The sequence below is a fragment of the Scyliorhinus canicula genome, chromosome 6 (genome assembly GCF_902713615.1).
Source record: "Scyliorhinus canicula chromosome 6, sScyCan1.1, whole genome shotgun sequence".
Classification (NCBI taxonomy): Eukaryota; Metazoa; Chordata; class Chondrichthyes; order Carcharhiniformes; family Scyliorhinidae; genus Scyliorhinus; species Scyliorhinus canicula.
In genome coordinates, this window is record NC_052151.1 from 12,099,373 (window position 1) to 12,126,141 (window position 26,769).

The window sequence follows — 26,769 nt, forward strand, 5'->3', positions numbered from 1 at the left end:
TTAAAACTAGATTACTGGTGCATGATAGGTTTTAATGTCAGCATTTGTCTCTATTTAATGTATTTTCTCCAACATTTTCTTCATTGGATTCCCTGACGGGAGGACAGACTGGAGATCTCCACAAAGGCTGTCAGTTTGTGCCATTACAGCTTCCTTATTTCTAATTTATGTGCTTTTAAATAGCATTGGGAATAAGACATTTATCCAAATTTCAGTACTTGCTGTAAATTAGAAATGGTTTTAACTATACTAGGAAACATTGCTGCATTATTTATCATTTTCCTTTCGGCATGCGTCATTCGGTACTGAGGTAGCCAGGTGATCTTTGTTGAGATGGAACTGTACAGAAATTATTTTATGTCAGTTGGTGATTTCATTTGATTTGCCTTGTCAGATTAGCTTGGTGGAACTTTCACCTCAGTTTGAATATAGTGGGTAAAGTCCTACTTTTGGCTTTAATTAATGTCCTGTGGACAATTCTGGGCACCACAATCCAAGAATATACGATAGTCTTAAGGGTACAGAGAGGCTTACCAGGAACCAGCTATAAAGAGTGCAGAATAGAGACGATCAGAACATTGCCTAATTTCCTGACAGCAACTTCAAGATGTTTAGAGATGCTACAAGAGTGAATTAGAGTTGTCAATAACAAGCTCATGGATTCAAATTCAGTGGCAAAACATCTAGCGAGAAGAGGAGCATTTAATTGCGACCTAGAAGGTTCTACCTGGCTTAACAAATAATTTTTTTTTTTAAAAGGAGGATGTGGACTCGTTACAGAGAAAAAGCAGGGGGTTGGGACTCAATGTACTGCTCTTTCAAAGAGGCAAAACAGACATGAAGAACTGAATAACTTACTTCTGGACTTCCAGTTTCTACGGTTTTATAATTTATGATTTGGCTTTGCGCCTTGGCAGCTGCAGCAGTGTGTTGTTTGAAATGCTGCCAAGTTGGGAATAGGGGAAGCTACCTCATGGCGCCGAGGTCCGAGGTTCGATCCTGCTCTGGGTAGGTTCGGTTGATTGGCCATGCAGAATTGCCCATTAAATTGGGAAAAAGAGAATTGGGTACTCTAAATTTATTTTTTTTAAAGTTGGGAATAGGATAGAATCCTTACAGTACAGGAACAGTACGGTAGCACAATGGGCAGCATCGTAGCACAAGTGTATAGCATTGTGGCTTCACAGCGCCAGGGCCCCAGGTTCGATTCCCTGCTGGGTCACTGTCTGTGCGGAGTCTGCACGTTCTCCCTGTGTCTGCGTGGGTTTCCTCCGGGTGCTCCGGTTTCCTCCCACAGTCCAAAAGATGTGCAGGTTAGGTGGAGTGGCCATGCTAAATTGCCCTTAGTGACCAAAAATGTTAGATGGGTTATTGGGTTACAGGGATAGGGTGGAAGTGAGGACTTAAGTGGGTTGGTGCAGACTCAATGGGCTGAATGGCCTCCTTTTGCACTGTATGCTCTATGTATGGGTTAGGTGGCTTGGCAGTGATAAATTTCCCTTAGTGTCCAAAAAAGATGAGGTTGGGTTACGGGGATAGGGTGGAGGCGTGGGCTTAAGTAGGGTGCTCTTTCCAAGGGCCAGTGCAGACTTGATGGGCCAAATGGCCTCCTTCTGCACTGTAAATTCTATGGTTCTTCACCCAAAGGGTCGTGAATCTGTGTTATTCCCTGTTTATTTGAGTTCAATTTTGAGACTGTTAACTCTAATCAAGTGTTAAAATTATTGTATTTTTACTTTAACTCTTTTATAAAATAAGCACAAAACAATATCTTCCTGTGTCTGCGTGGGTCTCACCCCCACAACCCAAAGATATGCAGGTCGGTGATTTGGCCACATTAAATTGTCCCTTAATTGGGAAGAGAAAAAAAAACTAGTTACCCCAAATTTATTTTTTTTAAATCCTCTCTACTCAAAACAAATAATGAAAGGCAAAATTGTGAGAAATAAACATTGATGAATTAACTATGTAATTGGGATCACGGAGACCCGGCTCCAGGGTGGCCAAGGATAGGAACTCAACATCCAGGGATATTCAATTCAGGAAAAATAGAAGGGACGGGAGGTGGGGTAACATCGCTGGTTAAAGAGAATTAGCGCAATTGTAGGGAAGGACATTAGCCTGGACAATGTGGAATCTGTATGGGTGGAGCTGCAAAACACCAAAGGGCAAAAAATATTAGTGGGAGTTGTTTACAGACCACCATACAGTGGAGATGGCATCAAACAGGAAATTGGAGATGCGTGCAGTAAGGGTTCAGCAGTTATTATGGGTGACTGAATCTGTATATTGAGTGGGCTAATCAAACTGGTAGCAATGTGATGGAGGAGGATTTCCTGGAACATATAAGGGATGGTTTTCTCAATCAATATGTTGAGGAATCTAACGAGAGAGCAGGCCATCCTAGACTGGGTATTGTGCAATAAGAGAGGACTAGTTAACATAGAACAGTACAGCACAGAACAGGCCCTTCGGCCCTCAATGTTGTGCCGGGCCATGATCACCCTACTCAAACCCACATATCCACCCTATACCCGTAACCCAACAACCCACCCCTTAACCTTACATTTATTAGGACACTACGGGCAATTTAGCATGGCCAATCCACCTAACCCGCACATCTTTGGACTGTGGGAGGAAACCGGAGCACCCGGAGGAAACCCACGCACACAGGGGGAGGACGTGCAGACTCCACACAGACAGTGACCCATCCGGGAATCGAACCTGGGACCCTGGAGCTGTGAAGCATTTATGCTAACCACCATGCTACCCTGCTGCCCCAAAGTTAGCAACGTTATGGTGCAAGATCATAGAATCTACAGAGCAGGAGGCCTTTCGGCCCATCGAGTCTACATCGGCCCACGAAAGAGCACCATACCCAAGCCCACACCTCCAACCGAGCCCCATAATCCAGCAATCCCACCTAACACTAGGCAATGGCAGACATTTAAAGAACACTTGGATGAACTTCAACAATTGTACATCCCTGTCTGGCGCAAGACGGGGAAGGTGGCTCAACCATGGCTAAGAAGGGAAATCAGTAATATTGTTAAAGCCGAAAAAGATGCATATAAATTGGCCTAAAAAAAGTAGCACGCCCGAGGACTGGGAGAAATTTAAAATTTAGCAGAGGAGGACAAAGGGTTTAATTTGGAAGGGGAAAATAGAATACAAGTGCAAGTTTGCAGGAAACATAAAAACTGACTGCAAAAGCTTTCACAGTAACTTCATTGCAGTGTTAATGCAAGTCTACTTGCGACATTAAAGATTATTATTCTATTATGAAAAGATGGGTGAAGACAAATGTTGAATTCATAATGGGCAACAAAGAGATGGCAGACCAGTTGAACAATTTCTTTGGATCAGTCTTCACTAAGGAGGGCACAAATAACCTTCCAGAAATACTATGGGACAAAGAGTCAAGGAGGCACTGAAGGAAAACTGTATTGGGGAAATTAATGGGATTAAAACCTGATAAATCCCCTGGGCCTGATGCATCCCAGAGTAGTTAAGGAAGTGGTCCTAGAAATAGTGGACACATTGGTGATCATATTCTAGCATTCTATAGACTCTGGAAGAGTTCCAATGGATTGGAGCATAGCTAATGTAACCCCACTTTTTTTTTTTAAAGGAGGGAGAAAATAGGGAATTCTTGACCAGTTAGCCTGACATCAGTGGTGGAGAAAATGCTGGAGTCAATTATTAAGGATGAAATAACCGAGCAATTGGAAAGCGGGGACAGGATCGGTCCAAGTCAGCATGTATTCACTCAAGGAAAATCATGTTTGACAAATGTCTTGGAATTATTTGAGGATGTGACCAGTAGAGTGGGCAAAGATGAACCAGTGGATGTTGTGTAACTGAACTTCCAAAAGGCTTTTGACAAGGTCCCACACAAGAGATTAGTGAGCAAAATTAAAGCTCATGGTATTGGGGATAATGTATTGACGTGGATAGAGAACTGGTTGGCAGACAGGAAGCAGAGAGGGGGAATAAATGGGTGCTTTTCAGAGTGGCAGACTGTGACTAGTTTTTTAAATAATCTTTATTCTCACAAGTAGGCTTACATTAACACTGCAATGAACTTACTGTGAAAAGCCCCTAGTCGGCACACTCCAGCGCCTGTTCGGGTACACAAAGGGAGAATTCAGAATATCCAATTCACCGAACAGCACGTCTTTCGGGGCTTGTGGGAGGAAACTGGAGCACCCAGAGGAAACCCACGCAGACACGGGGAAAATGTGCAGACTGCACAGACAGTGACCCAAGTTGGGAATCGTACCTGGGACCCATGAGCTGTGAAGCAACAGTGCTACCCACTATGCTACCGCGCCTGCCCTAGTGGGGTACCACAGGGTTCAGTGCTGGGACCCCAGTTGTTCACAATATACATAATGATTTGGACTAGAATTACATGCAATATATCCAAATTTACAGATGACACTTAGCTGGGTGACTTGGGCAGGCTGGCTGAGTGGTCTAATGCAATATAATGTGGCTAAATTGGAGGTTATCCACTTTGGTGGCAAAAACAAGAAGGAAGACTGTCCAAATCGCGGCAGTTTAGGAAAAGGGGAAGTGCAATGAGACCTGGGTATCATGATGGAACAGTCGCTGACGGTTCAGGTACAACATTGGGGAAAGCTAATGGATGTTGGTCTTCAAAGCGAGAGGATTTGAGTATAGGAGTAGGGATGTCTTGCTGCAGTTATACAGGGTCTTGGTGAGGCCACACCTTGAGTATTGTGGGCAGTTTTGGTCCCCCAGTTTGAGGAAGGACATTCTTGCTATTGAGGGTGTCCAGCGAAGGTTCACCAGACTAATTCCCGGGATGGCAGGACTGACATATGGAGAAAGACTGGATCGCGACTGGGCTTGTACTGACTGGAGTTTAGAAGAATGAGAGGGGATCTCATAGAAACGTAGAAATTCCTGATGGGACTGGACAGGCTAGATGCGGGAAGAATGATCCCGATGTTCGGAACTTCCAGAACTAGGAGTCACAGCCCCTGAATAAGGGGTAAGCCATTCAGGACAGAGATGAGGAAGAACTTCTCCCAGAGTTGTGAACTTATGGAATTCTCTACCACAGAAAACTGTTGGGGCCAGTTCGTTGGATATATTCAAGAGGGAGCTCTATGTGGCCCTTGTGGCTAAAGGGATCAAGGGGTATGGAGAGAAAGCGGGGGTGGGATACTGAATTTGTATGATCAGCCATGGCCATATTGAATGGTGGTGCAGGCTCGAAGAGCTGAATGGCCTACTCATGCACCTATTTTTTCTTTCTATGCAAGAATTCTTATTTTTTTTTATTCAATTTTTACGGGAGGTGCGTTACTGGTTAGGCCAGCATTTATTGCCCATCCCTAAGGTGTAGGTACACCCACTGTGTTGTTAGGGAGAGGGCTCAAGGATGTTTCTCCAGTGACAGTTAAGGAGCGGCGTTATATTTCCAAGTCAGGGTGGTGAATGACTTGGGAGGGGAACCGCCTGATGGTGGTGTTCCCAGGTATCTGTTGCTCTTGTCGTTCGAGATGGTTGTGATCGTGGATTTGGAATCTTGGTGAATTACTGCAGTACATCTTGTAGATGGGACACATGGCTGCCACTGTTCTTCAGTGGTGGAGGGTTTGAATCTTTGTGGAACGGGGAGCAATCAAGTGGGGCTGCTTTGTCCTGGATGGTGTAGAGCTTCTTGTGTTGTTGGAGCTGCACTCATCCAGGCAAGTGGAGAGTATTCCACTGCACTCCTGACTCATGTCTTTTATTTTGTTGAATGAATTATGAACATACTTTTAATTTTATTTCCCAACATTTCCAATTCAGCGGTCAGATTTTCAGAACATAAATGGATAATTGACAGAATCCTTATGGTCAAGGCACAAGCACAAAACTTGTTTTTTCTCCAACTTTGTTTCAATTTTTATTTTCTTCCATGAGTACATTCCTTTATTCCCAGAACTTAACATTAAAGATACTTATTGACTAGTAATTACTCACCAATGTATATTTTCTAGTTTATATTTCCAGTTCTGAAGGCTAGGTTCCTGAATGATCCACATCAAAACCATTTTGTGGCAAGTCTTTGACATGGCAATTATCCTCCTCTGTGGTTATGGTTATATAAGGTTGAGGTCTGTTTCCAAGTTGCAATTATGCACGAGTATGGTTTGCATTAGTTTTTTCTGCAGCACAATCTACTATTGACTCTCACATCATTCATGCTCCTTTTCTCCTAATTAAAAGCATACCAAGCAATCTTGTTACATTCAAACACATCATACAGCATTATTAGAGCTCACCAAGATTCAGAGATCAGCAGCATTTCGGACTATCAAACTACTGAGAATGTACAAATACAAGTGCACACAGACAACTGAAAAGAAAGGGGAGAAAGGATAGACAGCTGCTATATAAAGTGTCTCCCAACCAAATGATGGGTTATGACAAATTGGGAATAAACTGAAATAATCCCACCCGTCCATTCGCGAAACAGGTCCTGAAATTATTACACACAGCACACATCTTCAACTATACTTTACATCCGGGGCAGGGCAGCACGGTGGCGCAGTGGTTTGCACTGCAGTCTCACGGCACTGAGGTCCCAGGTTCGATCCCGGCTCTGGGTCACTGTCCGTGTGGAGTTTACACATTCTCCCAGTGTTTGCGTGGGTTTCGCCCCCACAACCCAAAAGATGTGCAGGGTAAGTGCATTGGCCACGCTGAATTGCCCCTTAATTGGAAAAAATGAATTAGGTATGCAAAATTTTAATAAAAAACTATACTTTACATCCTGTAAACAGAGGAAATGGAATAGAAGCCATCTCTCAGTCAATTTTGACCAGGAAAATTTCAAGTTTCACTAAAACATTCTATCCAGGGAGTTACCACTGACCAGGAACTGAACAGGATCAGTCATATAAATACTATGTCTCACAAGAGCAGATCAGAGACTGGAAACTCTGGACGAGTGCAGCTCCAACAACAAGCTCAAAACCACCCGGAACAAAGTAGCCCCATCCAGGACTAGAATTGGTACCCCATCCACCAATTTAGGCATTCACTCATTCCACCACTGACGTACAGTGACAGCAGTGTATACCATCTATAAGATACACTCTGGATTAATTCCCCTTCAGCGACACCTTCCAAACACGCAACCATTACCATCTAGAAGGACAAGGGCAGCAGATGGATTGGAAAACTACCTTCAAGTTCCCCTCCAAGCCACACACAATCCTGACTTAGAATTATGTCGCTGTTCCTGCAGTATTGATGGGTCAAAATCCTGGAACTTCCTTTCCAACAGCACTGTGGGTGTACTTTCTTCACAAAGATTGCAGTGGTTCAAGATGGCAGTACACCACTACCTTCTCAAGGGAAATCAGGGATGGGCAATAAATGTAGCCTAGCCAACAACACCCACAGGCCACAAATGAATAAAGAAAATTATATGACTAAATAACCTGTGAAAATGTCGCAATATAACCAAAAGAAATTGGAGTTCGCCATTCAAAAATGTACGGTGTGTGCAGTAGACCATAAAGGTGGTCAAACCTGCTCTGCCATTCAATGCCGCAATCATGGCAGATCTTGGGCTTCAACTTCAATTTCATGTCCATCCCAGCCTTAAATGTATTCAACAATGGAGCATCCACAACCCTTTGGGATAGAAAGGTTAATAACCCTCTGAATGAAGTCATTTTTCATCTTAGACCTAAATTCAATCCCTTGAAACTCCTCTGCCATTCAATGAGATCATGGTGATCAGATCATGGCCTTAACCCGTTTCTTACTAATCCTCTCACCACTCCCTTTCCTGCCGCCCCCCCCAACTTTTTAGATCTCAGCCTTGAAGATATTCAGTAACCCATCCTCCAGTTCTCACTTGGGAAGAGAACTCCAGGATCCTTTGGAAGAAGAAATCCCTCTTATTCCCATCTTAAATAGAAGACCCCTTATTTTTTAAAAACTTCACTCCTAGTTCTAGATTTCCCCTGTAAGAGGAATACATCCTTGGAGCAGCACCATGGCACAGTGGTTAGAACTGCTTCCACCAGCACCAAGGACCCGAGTTCGATCCCGGCCCCGGGTCACTGTCCGTGTGGAGTTTGCACATGTCTGTGAGTCTCACCCCCACAACCCAAAGATGTGCAGGGTAGATGGATTGGTCACAATAAATTGCCCCTTAATTGGGAAATTTTTTTTAAAAGAGGCAACTTGGCAACTGCCCTGTCAAGTCCCTCAGAATCTTATATGGTTCAGTCTCATTTTTCTAAATTTGCATGAGTATGGCCCATCCTTCCTCAAGGAGACCAACCATACAGCATTCCAGGTATGGCTGTCCTGTACAGTTGTATCCAGATTCCCTACTTTTATACTCCATCGCTCTTGCAATAAAGGTCAACATTCCATTTGCCTAATCGCTTGCTGTAACCACAAGCTAACTTTGGAACATCCAGATCCCTCTGCACTGCAGCATTCTGTAGTCTCTCTCAATTTCATTTCCTGCTTTTCTATTTTTCCTGCCAAAGTCAGCAATCTCACATTTTCCCACATTACACTCCCATCTGCCATATTTTGACCACTCTCAACTTATCCACAGCTCTTTGCATCTTCCACACTACTTGCTTTCCTACCCATCTTCATTTTGTCAGCAAATTTGCCTTCAATACACAGTCCCTTTATTCAAGCCATTAATACATATTGTAACCCCAGTACCGATTCCTGCAACTCTACTAGTTATAATTTCTCAACCCAAGATTATTTAAGATGACTTCTTGTTTTCCATTAAATTAGCCAACCCACTATTCATGCTAATATATCATTCCCCAAGACTATCAGGTCCAAAGAACCTATGCGTTCTTAGCCCCATTCATTTTTCTGGTGCTTTCTCTCCAGTGCTTTTTTAGTTCCTCCCTCCCTCTTTTTCCTTAATTTTCTACTTTTTGGGATGCTTTTTGATCTCCTACCATGAAGACAGATAAAATGCTTATTTAAAGTCCCTGCCATTTCCTGGTTCCCCATCAATTCCCCAGGTCATCCTCAAGTTTCAATCATCATTTTTGCTTCTCTCTTTCTTTTAATACTTGTAGGCATTCTTACTGTGTTTCTATGTTCCTTTTCCTCTCATTTCTCCTGCTTTTTTAGTACTTGGTTGGTTTCTAAAATTGTCCCAATGTTCTGGTCTACCACAAATCTTCACAACATTGGGTGCATTTTCTCCCCCATTTTAAAGATTTTTTTAACAAGAAGTACTTACACTTTCAAGAATCACATTTCATCCCAAATATCAGTGAAAATAGAACTTCCTGGGTATATAGGAAAGGATTAGTGGGCTGGGTCTGGTTTCTCTTGAAAAAAGAATTCAGAAGATTATTGTCACTCTTTGGATCAACAGGTGCTGGAATGTGGCGACTAGGGGCTTTTCACAGTAACTTCATTTGAAGCCTACTTGTGACAATAAGCGATTTTCATTTCATTTCAATTATGTAGAACTTGCTACCAAAGAGTGACTGAAGTTAATTCCAATGTTTTCCTTAACTCTAGGAAACAGAATAAGTTTTACTCACGACTGGAGTTTTACAGCCGGCATTTGCAGAATTGCTAGCTTTTAGTTTCATTGATGGAGCTAACGATAAACACCCTTACTCTACCTAGAGGTCCAAAAATTAGCCACCCATTGCTTGTTTTTTTCCTCCAAACTATCAACTCTGACCTTTAAGGTAAGTATAGGCAAGCCTTTAATTGTAATTAACTCGTTAGTTGGTTGTTTAGTTATTCAACCAGATGCCGTCATTTACCCAGTTAAAACAAATTCCTAAATCTAGAGCCTGTGAACAGTTCTTAGGGTTTCTCCAAACTCCTCTCCTAGCAAATACAGGTAAATTTAAATCAGAGAACATGAAGCTCCACCCATCCCCATGACAACATAGCCTATCTGGTTGCACCAAATGCTCCTACTGCTCAAGATCTCAAAACCAATTTAGCTCAAAATCCCAAAAACAAAGCATCTCTCTGGACTGCACTTCTCTGAAGGCAGTGTAGACATTTCTCCAGCTCAGTAAGCCCACCTGCTGTTTTGTGACACCATTAAACATGGGTAACCTTCTCAGCTACCATCTTGTTTTGAAGTGTTCTGACAATCTTCAAATTCCATCATTTTAGTTACTTTATCTTTACATCATCTTCCCATAACTAAACATCACCTCTAAAATAGTAACAGGAACTAGATATTCGTTAGGGCCACAGTGAATCTATGATTTGGGTGGGGAGAAGTCAATATTAATACCCAGGGAGACACTACCAAGATAAACACCATCATGGAGGGGCATCCTTCAAATGTTGTAGGAGCTTCATCCAGATGAGTATTCCGGTATATTCCCACAGAGGAAAGGAGAGTAACCAAAACCAAAGTCGCCCAGCTATCAAATAATTTAAAGATTAGAATGAAGCAGTAAAAAAGGGATGAAAGGCATACATCAGCAGAACAAGGGAAAATCAGTGTGAATATCGAAAGGTACAGCAGACAACTATGAAAGTGAATGAAATGAGAACAAAGAGCAGTACAGCACAGGAACAGGCCCTCTAAGCCTGTACCGCTCATACCAACCTTGGCCAAAACCCTCAGCACTTCCTCGTGCTGTATCCCTCTATACTCATCCTATCCATGTATTTGTCGAGATGCCTTTTGAAAGCCGTTAATGTGTCTGCTTCCACAACCTCTCCTGGCAATGCGTTCAGGACAGGCAACCGTGACCTACACAGGAAATCCAGGTACGACCTCCGCAAAGCCATCAGGGATGTCAAGAGACAATACCAGACTAAGCGAGAGTCGCAGACTAGCAACACAGACTCTTGTCCTGCGGCAAGGGGTAAACAACATAACGGGCTGCAAAGCAAAACCAAGTAGAATCTCCAGCAGCAGCCCACCCCTTCCCGATGAACTCAATGCATTCTATGCTCGGTTTGAGCAGGAAATCATCAAACCATTCTCAACTGCCCCAGGAGTCTTGGACACACCCATATCTACCGCTTCCGAAGTCAGATTGGCATTCATGAAAGTGAATCCTCTAAAAGCAACAGGTCCGATGAAGTCCCTGGTCATGCACTCAGATCCTGCGCAGACCAACTGGTGGATGTTTTCGTGGACATTTTCAACCTCTCCCTACTCCGTTCCAAGGTTCCCACCTGCTTCAAGACGGCCACCATCATAATGGTGCCAAAGAAGAACCAGGCAACATGCCTCAACGATTACCGTCCTGTGGCCTTGACATCTATCATTATGAAGTGCTTTGAGACACATGAAATGAAAATGAAATGAAAATCCTTTATTGTCACAAGTAGGCTTTAATGAAGTTACTGTGAAACGCTCCTACATCAACACATCAACTCCATATTCCCAGAATGCTTAGATCCACTGCAATTTGCATACCGCCACAACCGGTCCAAAGCAGATGCCATCTCCCTGACCCTACACTCACCCCTGGAGCATCTCAACAACAAGGACTCCTACGTTAGACTCATTCATTGACTACAGCACTGCCTTCAACACTATAAATCGAAACTGAGTAAAGATTGGCTCCATTTCATCTTTCACCAAAAGGTGTTTAACAGCTGCTACCGTTGATTCAAACTCTGTACAGCACTAGAACATTAGTCTGGTTATTCAAGACAAGAGTAAATGGAATAGAGTAACTACTCCAAAGTTACTGTGAAACCACCAATTAACCACATACTCAACTTGCAAAACTAGCCTTATTTACCTGGCGTCACATATTTCAACGACAGTCTACAGTTTCAAAATGACAAATTAGCCACATGTAACAAACCACAGACCATTCAAAGCACAATATTCTCAACTAAGTAAATATGGACACAACTGAGGATTTGCTGTTATCACAAGAACATTTGATTTCAGTATTTCAATGACTGGCAAACAGCTAGATTGGATAAGAATCTCCAACTAAGCACTCCCACTCAGCCATGCAAAGATTTTACCATTATGTCCAGGAATCCCACAACCCTATTAGGAGAGTTAAAAACTCTGCGCTGATAGGAATGCATTCCCCTATAGCAATGTCATAATGTACTGGCAGTGCAGGTGCACTGGTCAAGCCTAGGCCAATCTACTCATGTACAAAATGATGAAACCTGAAGTCCTGCAACCAATCTAAAGGAAACCCAACTGCACCTGCAGGTTATGATGCAAGTGGAAATGGAGAGTTAAAAGTTGAAGATGTCAGGAAATCTAACAATCAGTTAAGAGCTTTTCAAACGTGGATGCAGAATAGGATAAAGCCATACTGCAACTGATAAAAAGTTTTTTTTAAATAAATTTAGAATACCCAATTATTTTTTCCAATTAAGAAGCAATTTAGCGCGGCCAATCCACCTAACTTGCAAATCTTTGGGTTGTGGGGGTGAAACCCACGCATACACGGGGAGAACGTGCAAACTCCACACGGACAGTGACCCAGGGCCAGGAATCGAACCCGGATCCTCAGCGCCGTAGACAGCAATGCTAACCACTGTGCCACCGTGCTGCCCCACCTGATACAAAGTTGATCTCAACTCTTGCTTCATGGAAGGGCAGCACGGCGGCACAGTGATTAGCACTGCTGCCTCACAGCACCGAGGACCAGGGTTTGATCCCGGGGGCCCCAGGTCACTGTCTATGTGGAGTTTACACATTCTACCTCACTTATGATTTCACCATATTCAGTACATTCACAACACCTCAGATCCACAGAAGTCACGTCAATGTGCAGCAAGACCTGGACAACATTCAAGCACCACTTAATAATAATACTGCATTTGACCGCAGCCACCTTGTATGTTTAAAGGGACATTGATTTGAGATGTGCAAAATCACATCAGAAGAGAAACGCTTGCCATTGACAGACCGGTCAAGAGCCAGAGGATGGAGATTGGCAAAAGAATCAACAGCAATATAAAGGGGGAGGGGGGGGCGGTGAAACCTGATGGGAATGTGCTCAAGTGGTTAAGGTGCAGGTTGCACATCTGAATGATAGTGGAAGCAGAATCAATCATTTATTTCAAAAAGTAATTGGATAAGAAGCTATACCTCTTATTTATTCTTTCATGGGATGTGGATGTCACTGGCAAGGCCAGCATTTGCTTCCCATCCAAATTGCCTTTGAACTGAGTGGCTTGCTTGGTCAATTCAGAGAGCAGTTACGAGTTACTGTAGATCTGGAGTGACATGTCGGCAGGCCAGATATGGATGGCAGATTTCCTTCCCAAAAGGTCAGTGCACCAGATGGGTTTTTACAACAATATACGATGGTTTCATGGGCATCATTACTGAGACCATCGGCCTCTGCCTTAAAGATATTGTGCAGATGGACTGTTTGAAATGACAATCAATTTTAGTTTCACGATCACCATTACTGAGACTAAATTTCAATTACATTTTTACTTCATAAATTTAAATTCCACGAGCTGCCATAGCGGTATTTGAACCCACATGATCAGCCTGGGCCTCTGGATTGTCCAGTGACTTTTACCAATGCACCACCATCAGAGTGAAGAGAAAATGTTTGCAGTCTACAGGGGAAAAGACAAAGGAACAGGCTAGTTAGAAATTAAGAACTAGGAGCAGGAGTCGGCCATCTGGCCCCTCGAGCCTGCTCCGCCATTCAATGAGATCATGGCTGATCTTTTGTGGACTCAGCTCCACTTTCCGGCCCGAACACCATAACCCTTAATTCTTCAAAAAACTATCTATCTTTATCTTGAAAACATTAAATGAAGGAGCCTCAACTGCTTCACTGGGCAAGGAATTCCATAGATTCACAACCCTTTGGGTGAAGAAGTTCCACCTAAACTCAGTCCTAAATCTACTTCCCCTTATTTTGAGGCTATGCCCTCTAGTTCTGCTTTCACCCGCCAGTGGAAACTACTTGTCCGCATCTATCCTATCTATTCCCTTCATAATTTTATATGTTTCTATAAGATCCCCCCTCATCCTTCTAAATTCCAACGAGTACAGTCCCAGTCTACTCAACCTCCCCTCGTAATCCAACCCCTTCAGCTCTGGGATAAACCTGGTGAATCTCCTCTGCACACCCTCCAGCGCCAGTACCTCCTTTCTCAGGTAAGGAGACCAAAACTGAACACAATACTCCAGGTGTGGCCTCACTAACACCTTGTACATTGCAGCATAACCTCCCTAGTATTAAACTCCATCTTATGAATAAAGGTTGAGGGAGCTCGTGCTTTTCTCACTGGAGCGAAGAAGGAAGAGAGGTGACTTGATAGAGGTGTACAAGGTGACGAGAGGCATGGATAGAGTGGATAGCCAGGGACTTTCCCCAGGGCGGAAATGGCTGCCACGAGGGGACATAATTTTAAGGTGATTGGAGGAAGATATTGGGGAGATGTCAGAGAGTGGGGGGTGTGTGGAATGCACTGCCAGCAGAGGTGGTGGAGTCAGTGTCATTAGGGGCATTTAAGCGACTCTTGGACAAGCACATGGACAGCCGTAAATTGGAGGGGTGTAGGTTAGGTTGATCTTAGATTAGGATAAATGGTCGGCACAACATCGTGGGCCGAAGGGCCTGTACTGTACTGTGCTGTACTATACTGTACTGAAACTCACATAACGTTAGCCCTAAAAAGCCACTCATGATCCCCTGTGGGCTGCACAAAAGAAATTCAGAGAGCTGTACAAAGCATTTCATAAGCCAGGGTGGCCAACAGGAGTCTGCCAATACAAAGGGCCCTGCGACTTTCTTTCCAATTCTGATTACGTTGAGACATTTAACGTGCCTGGGGCAGCAGGGTAGCATGGTGGTTAGCATAAATGCTTCACAGCTCCAGGGTCCCAGGTTCGATTCCCGGCTGGGTCACTGTCTGTGTGGAGTCTGCACGTCCTCCCCCTGTGTGCGTGGGTTTCCTCCGGGTGCTCCGGTTTCCTCCCACAGTCCAAAGATGTGCGGGTTAGGTGGATTGGCCATGCTAAATTGCCCGTAGTGTCCTACAAAAAGTAAGGTTAAGGGGGATTGTTGGGTTACGGGTATAGGGTGGATACGTGGGTTTGAGTAGGGTGATCATGGCTCGGCACAACATTGAGGGCCGAAGGGCCTGTTCTGTGCTGTACTGTTCTATGTTAATCTCGGGGACCCAGACAAGGTATAAATGTTCTTTGTCAAAGACTGTATAGAAGTGGGAGCCATGCGACATGGGTCTCTACCTTCTGGAACCAGTAATATTGCTTTGCTAAACTGCATAGTCTCAGTCTGCTTTTTTTTTTTAATTATCTGACGAGCAGTTTCACGTTCTAGGAGCTCTGGCCTAGGTTGGACACCCGGCTTCTGCCAGAAATTATATACCATCGCCTACATGACTGACTCATCTCTGCATGCATTGGTTTTCCTGTGATGGAATGCCTCAATTGACATGGATTCTAGAACCCACATGAACCAATGTTTTTTTTCTTTGTCCCTGTATCATTTGCTCGCCCTCTTTTATGATGCAAACGCAAATGGGGAGAAATTGCAAACCCTCTTCTCACAAGGTGCGCAAAACTAATTTTGAGTTCATCCCATCTCGAGTTTGCTGTGGGGAAGTTATGAATAAAAATTAAGGTGTTGGGGAATACCACTTATAAAGAGGGAAACCAGTCAAAAACAAATATATAATAATAATAATAACTTATTTCACAAGTAGGCTTCAATGAAGTTACTGTGAAAAGCCCCTAGTCCCAACTTTCCGGCGTCTGTCCGGGGAGGCCGGTACAGGAATTGAACCCGCGCTCCTGGCATTGTTCTGCATTACAATCCAGCTGTTTAGCCCACTGTGCTAAACCAGCCACTATCTGTTTACAATGGGCTGAGAAAGAATTTAGTGCTGATTATATTAATCCCGTCCTGTCCATAAAACTTGCATTGTATATACCTTAGGGTCCATTCTTGTCTGACACAAATCCACCAAGGGACAAATTTTCATACATTTAAATAAATGTATTTACATTATGTATTTATCATACGTCCTATATTTTTTCATGTATGGAATGATCTGTCTGAACTGCACGCATCACACATGACAATAAATCAAATCCAAAAACATTTATGTTGTGGTTGTTATGGTCTCAGCTCTTCCCAAAAACACTTTCAGCCAATTAAGTACTTTTAAAATAGTTATTATGGCAATCCATGGCAGCAGCCAAATTTGGATGCAGCAAGTTCTGACAACCAAATAATTTTTTGGTAGTGCTGGTTGAGGTATTAATATTGGTCAGGGCAGCAGCAAGCTGATAATCTTCAAAATAGCGCCACCCGAGGGGGAACATGGAGCCTCCGCTTGTCTAATTGAAAGGATAAAATCTCAGACTGTAGGACATTCCTCAGCCTGGATTTTGCGCACAAGTGTTCAGAATGGAAGGTGAATCGTTAATCTTCTGACTCCGGGAAACCAGGAGGATTCTTGTCATACAAGGTTCTTAGCTGAGAATAGGTCAGTCGGAAAACTAGGATTTTGTTTCTTTTCTTCCTCTCCCACAACACCCAGCTAAATAGGACATTCTCAGTGCCCATTTGGACAAGGTTCCATAATTGTCCTTCACTTTTCAGTTCACCTTCAAAATTGCATAAAGTTACCCGACAAAAGCAAATTCTGTGGTTGCTGAACATCGGAGAGATAAAGAGTCAACCTTTCAAATCGTGAACGTTCAGGAAAGGGCAAGGGTTGGAAAAAAAGCCTGAGCATTACTGAGCATGATTGAATAGGTCGAACTCTCTTGCATGTGTTGTGTGAAAACGACTACATTGACACGTTGGAGGCGAACATCCAAATTTAATACCCCAGATTCGTCAAAAATGGCAAGTGCCGAAGAGAAATAAAATCTCTAGGTTGGTGCTGCAAATCGTTAAATGTGCAAGTGTCCAGCGTGAGTTTCTTAAAAATCCAACTTTTTACACAGGAGTTATTCAAACCAATAAGAAGCATCACCCCTCCCCCGAGACTTCCTAATGCTTCAGAAAAATTATCCCAATGAAAATCGCTGAGTACAGTATTTTATTTCGCAGTTGCCACATACTCTGGAATGTACCCCACGAAGAGCAAGTCACAGCACTTTAAATGGTTCCAAGCTCCAATATATTACAGGACGCGAAGAGCAAAATTTTCCAAACATCAGTTTATGACATCTGGCTGTAATCACGATCTAGAGATCACAAAGCGCAAATTTCAACCAAGATACAAACCCACTTTCTTTTTATAACCGCAAAAAGAACACCTAGATTTTAATACTCCTTCACTGAAGAGCGTTCTCCTTGCCCGAAAGCCACAACTTAAAACATCCAGAAGTTTAAATAGATTCGCAATCGCTCGGTTCTCATTTCTGAGAGATTATATAAAAGTATAACACACATGGACAAATTTAACACACACAACACAACTTCTTCACAAGTTGCATCTTGTCCCACGCTCACTTTAGCAACTCCTCCAACGTTGTTTAAACACACGGGTAAATTCATCCCTCATGCATGAAGCAATTTTCCTTCTAACACCGGCTCCGTCTCCCGGCAGCAGCCCAGGAAGAGCTCAATCCTGCAACCCCACCCACCCACCCCGACCCCCGGGATTATGAAGCCATTCGGGGGGGGGGGGGATTTAGCCAATTTGCATCTCGTCTTGTTTTACTGATACCGGACTCCCACCGGGTTATTTATTAGCCCTGCCCAAAGTCCCCTCACATTACCTTGCACCAGGAGCACCCAGGCTGCCAGAACCGCCGTCGTCCTCTTCGCCATCGAAACTCCGCAAGTCAGCACCAAGAAATACATGAAGAGGGGAATGGGTGGAAGGAACAAGGAAGGTGAAACCGCTTTGCGTTTGTTTTTCCCCCCTTCTTCTCTCTCTCTTGGTCGGCCGTCTTTTATTCGGTGCGGTGCTTTGCTTTCTCCGGCGTTACCATCGCCCGCCTGCGAGCGAGCGAGCGAGCGGCCAACGAAAAAAAAACCGCCACCGCCAACACCGAACCTGCTGGCCGGAAACTAACTGACTGATGGACCCGGCGACCAATCAACGCCCGCTCCCCGGGGCGGGACCAGCAGAACTGTCCAATGGCGGGTTTAAAGGGACGGCCCACTGCTTCCGGTTGGGTGAAGTTAGGTTGCGTGGTGATTTGGTGCTTTGTTAGTCTGAGGGAGGAAAGGTGAGTTTAACCGTGAACGTTAAAAAGATGTAATGGCACCCGCGACTAAATCACCTCCAAAATATCCACAGGTCGTGGAGGAAATTAAGTTTCTGTGTTCACTCTGACTTTCAGGAAGATGAACCGTCCCTTGATTTGACTTTTGTTTTTAAATCTCATTTTGTGACTGTCAGTTATTTTCTATCGGTTCCCAGTCAGACCTGTTCAATAAAAAAGATGAGGGTGTTGGCCGCTTGACAACGGCCACTCCAATCCCAAACTGCTGTTTGTCTCCAGGTAGCGGTTTCGGCTGAGTGAAGCAGCTCGGTCGGTAGGTGGACCGAGGAAGACGGCATTCCCATAGCGCCTTTCACCATCTCAAACCGTCCCAGAGCGCTTTACAAAGATTTGAAGACTAATTAATGTTGATCAAGCCCGAAATCGGGTGTAATAATGCCTATTCTTGTCAGCTTGGATCTAGAATGTCCCTTTTGTAGGGACCATGAATTGGACTCTGATTTGAATTGGGGTTTTTTGGAGCAAGCAAGGGGGTGGATTAGGGAGTTGCCCTGTACTCTCTGCACATTGGCTTTGTAACTCTGAGGGAAGATAAAATGAGGAGGGGGAGGGGGGGGGGGGGGGGGGTGGAATCACTTGCAAAACCTGATGGCCCGCCTGATGTGGAAAGTGGACAAATATAAATAAATAGTATCAATTCCGTTTCCTGGTACTCCTCACTCTGCGCTAATTTCTCGCCAGTCTTGAAGGTCTCGACTGATATTGAGGTAAGGTTTGCAGAGGCTGACAACTTTCCAGTGCTGTACAACCATTCCTTCTGAGCCAGGATGGAGAGCACCAGGTGATGCAAGGTCACAACCTGAAACGTTAGCTCTGTTCCCCTTTCTCCAGCTGCTGCCTGAAGTGGGGTGATTGAAATCGTTTGACATTAATAGCTTTGAAGTAGGAAAATATAGAAATGAGCATTAACAGCTTTAAAAGAATAGTTATTAAAGCCCTTTCTCAGCATGCTGGGCCTAGGAACATAACAATTCACAAACATAATGACTTTCACAGAATGGAAAAGCAAAATAATAATAATCTTTATTTTTGTCATAAGTAGGCTTACTTAATTAAGTTACTGTGAAAATCCCCTAGTCACCACATTCTGGCGCCTGTTCAGGTGGAGAGAGAATTCAGAATGTCCAATTCACCTAACAAGCACGTCTTTCGGGACTTGTGGGAGGAAACCAGAGGAAATCCACACGGGGGAGAACATGCAGACTCTGCACAGACAGTAGCCCAAGCCAGGAATCGAACCTGGGACCCTGGTGCTGTGAAGCAACTGTGCTAACCACTGCTACCGTTCCACCCTAAAGTGTGATGAGCAGATACTTCAGCTTTCAGTTACTGTAAAGTACAACTGCAGCCAGTAAAATGCTGCTTATTAGGATTTATAGTGAAAGGGTGATGACCAAAAATATAAATGTGTTACACAGCCTTGGTACCAGTAATACATTTTGTAGGAGCAGGGTTATGTCTCTCCAATATGTTTCTGAATAAAGTCTCAGTTACTGCAATTTACAAACTTGAGTGGTCCAATTTTTTGAACACTGTCAGATCTGAGTATGTCCAGCATTTTCTGTTTTTATTTGTGATAACTTATTATGTATGAGTGACATTAGCTGAACACCCAGTATTTAATGGTGATGAAGAACAGGATCTCTGGCATTGATTTTAAAGATTGAATGTAACTACCCCTCTCCCAATAAGCTGTCAAATTAAACATGCAGCTTTTTTTGTAATATCAGTAACTAAGAATTGTAATGTGTGGGATTATAGGATGCTTTCAAGATACTCCTTTACAAGGCTATCATAGGATCGTACAGCACAAAAAGAGGCTATACAGTCAATTGTGTCAGTGCCAACCCTTTGAAAAAGCTAACCAATGAGTACCACTCTCATGTTCTTCCCCATAACCCTGCAAAATTTTCCTTTAAAAATATATCCAATTCCTTTTTAAAAGTTATTATTACACCTGTGTCCACAATTCTTTCAGGTAGTGTATTTAAAATGGTAACATCTTGCATAATAAAAACGGTAGTCATTCCAAACCAAACTCCTCCTCAACCAATTTCACTAAATCTTTATCCTCTGATTACTAACGATACACATTGCTTTTAAATGAGTTTTTTGCATCTATGTTCACTCTGGAGAAGGACGATGTACATATAGAAATCAAGAAGGGGGAGAACTGTGATTATAATTGAACAAATTAGCATTGGAAAGGAGGAGGTATTAGCAATTTTAGCAGGGTTAAAAGTGGATAAGTCCAGGCGAGATGTATCCCAGACTGCTGTGGGAGGAAGGGAGGAGATTACAGGGCACTATCCACTCTGGCCACAAGAGAGGTGCCAAAAAACTGGAGGACATCTAATGTACCATTATACAAGAAGGGTAGTAGGGATAAACCAAGTAATTACAGGCCAGTGGGTCTAACATCTGTGGTAGGGAAATTATTTTTTAAAAGTTTATGGACAGAATTATTCTTCACTAGGAGAAGCAAGGATTAATGCAGGATAGTCTGAATGGCTTTTTCTGGGGGAGATATTGTGTAACAAATTTGACTGAATTTTTTGACAGGGTGACTAGGTGTGTCGATGAGGGTAGAGCAGTTGATGTAGTCTACATGGATTTCAGTTAGGCTTTTGACAACGTCCTACATGGAAGACTGATCAAGAAGGTAAAAGCCAGGCAACGTGGCAAATTGGATGCAAAATTGGCTTAGTGGCAGGAGGCAGAGGGTGATGGTCGAAGGTTGTTTTTGTGACTGGAAGCTTGTGTCCAGTGGTGCAATGGAGGGATTGGTACTGGATCATTTGCTGTTTGTAGTCATTAGTGATATAAACATGAATTCGGGGGGTTGATAAGTTCTCAGATGACATGAGAGTTGGTGGTGTAGTAAATTGTGAGGAGGAAAGCCTTAGAATAAAGGACGATATAGATGGGCTGGTCAGTAGGGCAAAACAGTGGCAAGTTGAATTTAACCCTGAAAAGTGTGAATTGATGTATTTTGAGGGAACTAACAAGACAGGGAAATATATAATGAACAGTTGGACGCTAAGAAGGACAGAGGACCGTTAGGTACATATCCATAGATATTGGAAGGTGGCAGGACAGGTAGATAAGGTGGTTAAGAAAGTATATGGGATTCTGGCCTTTTTTAGCTGAGGCATAGAATGTAAGACAGTGATGGGCAACCTAGGCTAGGGAGAACCTCTCATCTCACTGGGCCTGGTCACTAACCCATGACACCATGGATAAGATTAAATACATTTAATATAACTTAAAATTGTTTGATCATTTGCTATGAACTGGGGGGGGGGGGAAATTAAGATTCAAAAATGAAATTGGGATAAAATAAAAAGGGGAATTGAAGGGCAGCTGTCTGAAGAGATTTTGATAGGAGAATTAACATATCAATGAGAAAAGCAAGTGTTTACCCATGTGACGAGGGGAAAATAATGGGGGATAGAAGAGGTAACTTCAAAGCGGAGCGATAAGGAAATTGTCATGTATGTGCTAAGAGCTGGATCCACAGGATGGGTAACACCAGAGGGAAAGAATGATACATCCAGCACAATAACTGGAGAAAGAGTCACGGTACCAGCTACCATCAAAGCCACACCTAGCTGTAGAAACAGTCTCCCGAAAGCACATTATTGCAAAATGGGCAGCATCCCAAACGCAAACCAAGAAGATCCTCCCTTCGCTGAAACTGATGACGGTTTTCCCAAGCATGCCCAAATAACCTGAGTAGTAATTATCTGTTGGACTTAGCTCATAGAGTTATATAATATTGGATGTTGTTCAAGAACAAAGGGGTGTCTCAGAATTCAGGGAACGTAGGTAGTTGTAACCAAGAGGTAACTTCATGTAATACTGAGTGTATATAGCCATCAGTGTAATTAAGTGTTGTGTATTATATTCCTTCTTGTCATGTGTTTTTTTTAAGTTAATAAATATTCTTTTTTAATTGATCACACATCTACTGGACTATTCCTCCCTAGTTTGCATATCTTTTCTCACGGTACACCAAATTGAAAATGAACACCCTGAAGAACTGATGTTCCAACTTACCCTTCTGGGTTTTGGGGTACACTCACATTTAACATCAATAGAACAATCATCAACTTCAAATGTAAAACAAAATAAATATTTACAATTTGGTTGCAGAGGGAGTCCACGATTCTCACAGTCAATGTTGTGTAGGATCAGCATGCACCTCATTTCACTTGCCCTTGCTTCAGTCATACCGGTAGGAAAAAACTACATGGACAGAAATCAGAGGAATGTGGCAACCCAGCACATGGGAAATGGTCAACAAAATGTCATGTAAATTGGAGAAGGTGAAATTTGCCCTGAGGGGATCAGTACAAGGGTTCTTTAGGCGGTGGCAGCCTTTCCTGGACTTCCTGGCGGAACGGTAGGGAAATAGGCCGGCAGCAGCAGCGGGAGGGGGACGGGGGAGGGGGAGGGGGGAGGGGAGGGGAGGGGGGAGGGAGAGGGGAGGGGAGGGGGGAGGGGAGGGGGGGGGGGGAGGGGGGGGGAGGGGGGGAGGGAGGGGGGGAGGAAGAGGGGGGGGAGGGAGGAAGGGGGGAGGAGGAGGGGAGGAAGGGGGGAGAGGAGGGAGGAAGGGGGGAGAGGAGGGGGGAGGGAGGAAGGGGGGAGAGGAGGGGAGGGAGGAAGGGGGGAGGGAGGAAGGGGGGAGAGGAGGGGTGGAGGGGAGAGGAAGGGGGGAGAGGAGGGGGGAGGGAGGAAGGGGGGGGGAGAGGAGGGGGGGAGGAGGAGGGGAGGGAGGAAGGGGGGGAGGGAGGAAGGGGGGAGAGGAGGGGGGAGGGAGGAAGGGGGGAGAGGAGGGGGGAGGGAGGAAGGGGGGAGAGGAGGGGGGAGGGAGGAAGGGGGGAGAGGAGGGGGGAGGGGGGAGAGGAGGGGGGAGGGAGGAAGAGGAGGAGGAGGGGGGAGGAGAGGAGGAGGGGAAGGGGGGAGAGGAGGGGGGGAAGGGGGAGAGGAGGGGGGGAAGGGGGAGAGGAGGGGGGGAAGGGGGAGAGGAGGGGGGGGGGAGGAGAGGAGGAGGGGAAGGGGGAGAGGAGGGGGGAGGGAGAGGAGGGGGGAGGGAGGAAGGGGGAGAGGAGGGGGGAGGGAGGAAGGGGGAGAGGAGGGGGGGAGGGAGGAAGGGGGAGAGGAGGGGGGAGGGAGGAAGGGGGAAGGGAGATGGGGGGGAGGAGGAGGGGGGAGGAGAGGAGGAGGGGAAGGGGGAGAGGAGGGAGGAAGGGGGGAGAGGGAGGAAGGGGGGAGGAGGGGGAGGAGAGGAGGGGGGGGGAGAGGGAGGAAGGAGGGAGGGGGGAGGTAGGAAGTGGGGAGGGAGGAGGGGGGAGAACATAAGAACTAGGAGCAGGAGTAGGCCATCTGGCCCCTCGAGCCTGCTCCGCCATTCAATTAGATCATGGCTGATCTTTTGTGGACTCAGCTCCACCTTCCGGCCCCGAACACCATAACCCTTAATCCCTTTATTCTTCAAAAAACTATCTATCTTTACCTTAAAAACATGTAATGAAGGAGCCTCAACTGCTTCACTGGGCAAGGAATTCCATAGATTCACAACCCTTTGGGTGAAGAAGTTCCTCCTAAACTCAGTCCTAAATCTACTTCCCCTTATTTTGAGGCTATGCCCCCTAGTTCTGCTGTCACCCGCCAGTGGAAACAACCTGCCCGCATCTATCCTATCTATTCCCTTCATAATTTTAAATGTTTCTATAAGATCCCCCCTCATCCTTCTAAATTCCAACGAGTACAGTCCCAGTCTACTCAACCTCTCCTCATAATCCAACCCCTTCAGCTCTGGGATTAACCTAGTGAATCTCCTCTGCACACCCTCCAGCGCCAGTACGTCCTTTCTCAAGTAAGGAGACCAAAACTGAACACAATACTCCAGGTGTGGCCGCACTAACACCTTATACAATTGCAACATAACCTCCCTAGTCTTACACTCCATCCCTCTAGCAATGAAGGACAAAATTCCATTTGCCTTCTTAATCACCTGTTGCACTTGTAAACCAACCTTCTGTGACTCATGCACTAGCACACCCAAGTCTCTCTGAACAGCGGCATGCTTTAATATTTTATCGTTTAAATAATAATCCCGTTTGCTGTTATTCCTACCAAAATGGATAACCTCATATTTGTAGGGACGAAGGGGGGGAGGAGGGGGGGAGAGGAAGGGGGGGGAGGAGAGGAGGAGGGGGGAGGAGAGGAGGAGGGGGGAGGAGGAGAGGAGGAGGAGAAGAGGAGGGGAGGAGGAGGAGAGGAGGAGGGGAGGAGGAGGGGAGGAGGAGGAGGGGAGGAGGGAGGGGGAGGGGAGGGAGGGGGAGAGGAAGGAGGGGGAGGGGGAGAGGAGGAGGAGAGGAGGGAGGGGGAGGGGAGGAGAGGAGGGAGGGGGAGGGAGGGGGAGAGGAGGGGGAGGAGGAGGGGGAGGAGGAAGGGGGGAGGAGGAAGGGGAGGAGGAAGGGGGAGGAGGATGAGGGGGAGGAGGAGGGGGAGGATGAGGGGGGAGGAGGAGGAGGAGGGGGGAGGAGGGGAGGAGGGGGGGGGGAGGGGGAGGAGGGGGGGAGGAGGGGGGGAGGAGGGGGAGGAGGAGGAGGGGGGAGGAGGAGGGGGAGGAGGAAGGGGAGAGGGGGAGGGGAGGAGGAGGGGGAGGAGGAGGAGGAGCGGGAGGGAGGAGATGGGGGGAGGGAGGAGATGGGGGAGGGAGGGAGGGGGGGAGGGAGGAGATGGGGGAGGGGGGAGGAGGAGGGGTAGGGGGGAAGGGGAGGGGGAGGGGGGAAGGGAGGGGAGGGGGAGGGGGGAAGGGAGGGGAGGGGGGAAGGGAGGGGAGGGGAGGGGGGAAGGGGGAGGAGGGGGAGAGGGGGAGGGGGAAGAGGGGAAGGGGGAGGGGAAGAGGGGGGGAGGGGAGGAGGGGGGAGGGGAGGAGGGGGGAGGAGGGGGGAGGGGAAGAGGGGGGGGAGGAGGGGGGAGGGGGAGGAGGGGGGAGAGGAAGAGGGGGAGGAGGGGGGAGAGGAAGAGGGGGAGGAGGGAGGGGGGCAGGAGGAAGGGGGGAGAGGAGGAAGGGGGGAGAGGAGGGGGGAGAGGAGGGGGGAGGGAGGAGGGGGGAGGGAGGAAGGGGGGAGGGAGGAAGGGGGGAGGGAGGAAGGGGAGGAGGAGGGGGGAGGAGGAGGAGGGGAAGGGGGGGAGAGGAGGGGGGAGGGAGGAAGGGGAGGAGGGGGGGAGGGAGGAAGGGGAGGAGGGAGGGAGGGAGGAAGGGGAGGAGGGGGGAGGGAGGAAGGGGGGAGAGGAGGGGGGAGGGAGGAAGGGGGGAGGGAGGAAGGGGGGAGGGAGGAGGGGGGAGGGAGGAGGGGGAGGGAGGAAGGGGAGGAGGAGGGGGGAGGAGAGGAGGAGGGGAAGGGGGGAGAGGAGGGAGGAAGGGGGGAGAGGGAGGGGGGAGGGAGGAGGGAGGAAGGGGGGAGGAGGGGGAGGGGGAGGAGAGGAGGGGGGGAGGAGAGGAGGGGGGGAGGAGAGGAGAGGAGGAGGGGGGAGGAGGGGGGAGAGGGAGGAAGGAGGGAGGGGGGAGGTAGGAAGTGGGGAGGGAGGAGGGGGGAGAACATAAGAACAAGGAGCAGGAGTAGGCCATCTGGCCCCTCGAGCCTGCTCCGCCATTCAATTAGATCATGGCTGATCTTTTGTGGACTCAGCTCCACTTTCCGGCCCGAACACCATAACCCTTAATCCCTTTATTCTTCAAAAAACTATCTATCTTTACCTTAAAACATGTAATGAAGGAGCCTCAACTGCTTCACTGGGCAAGGAATTCCATAGATTCACAACCCTTTGGGTGAAGAAGTTCCTCCTAAACTCAGTCCTAAATCTACTTCCCCTTATTTTGAGGCTATGCCCCCTAGTTCTGCTGTCACCCGCCAGTGGAAACCACCTGCCCGCATCTATCCTATCTAGTCCCTTCATAATTTTTTTTTTTAATTTTTTTTTTTTAGAGCACCCAATTCATTTTTTCCAATTAAGGGGCAATCTAGTGTGGCCAATCCACCCGGCCTGCACATTTTTTTGGGCTGTGGGGGCGAAACCCACACAAACACAGGGAGAATGTACAAACTCCACACGGACAGCGACCCAGAGCCGGGATCGAACCCGGGACCTCGGCGCCGCGAGACTGCAGGGCCAACCCACTGCGCCACCATGCTGCCCTCCCTTCATAATTTTAAATGTTTCTATAAGATCCCCCCTCATCCTTCTAAATTCCAACGAGTACAGTCCCAGTCTACTCAACCTCTCCTCATAATCCAACCCCTTCAGCTCTGGGATTAACCTAGTGAATCTCCTCTGCACACCCTCCAGCGCCAGTACGTCCTTTCTCAAGTAAGGAGACCAAAACTGAACACAATAGTCCAGGTGTGGCCGCACTAACACCTTATACAATTGCAACATAACCTCCCTAGTCTTACACTCCTTCCCTCTAGCAATGAAGGACAAAATTTCATTTGCCTTCTTAATCACCTGTTGCA

At 46.2% G+C, this 26,769-nt stretch overlaps 1 protein-coding gene across 1 annotated transcript in view; it reads right to left on the bottom strand.

Annotated features, from left to right (window-relative positions):
- The window catches only part of LOC119966981 (inactive tyrosine-protein kinase 7-like), a 331,205-nt gene extending 313,190 nt beyond the window's left edge, over window positions 1-18,015 (bottom strand). Inside the window, exon 1 of the mRNA XM_038798955.1 lies at window positions 17,726-18,015. Within this exon, the coding sequence (XP_038654883.1) occupies window positions 17,726-17,810 (85 nt within the window). The 5' untranslated portion in view covers window positions 17,811-18,015. The remainder of the gene's footprint in view (window positions 1-17,725) is intronic.
- Window positions 18,016-26,769: the final 8,754 nt, after the last annotated feature.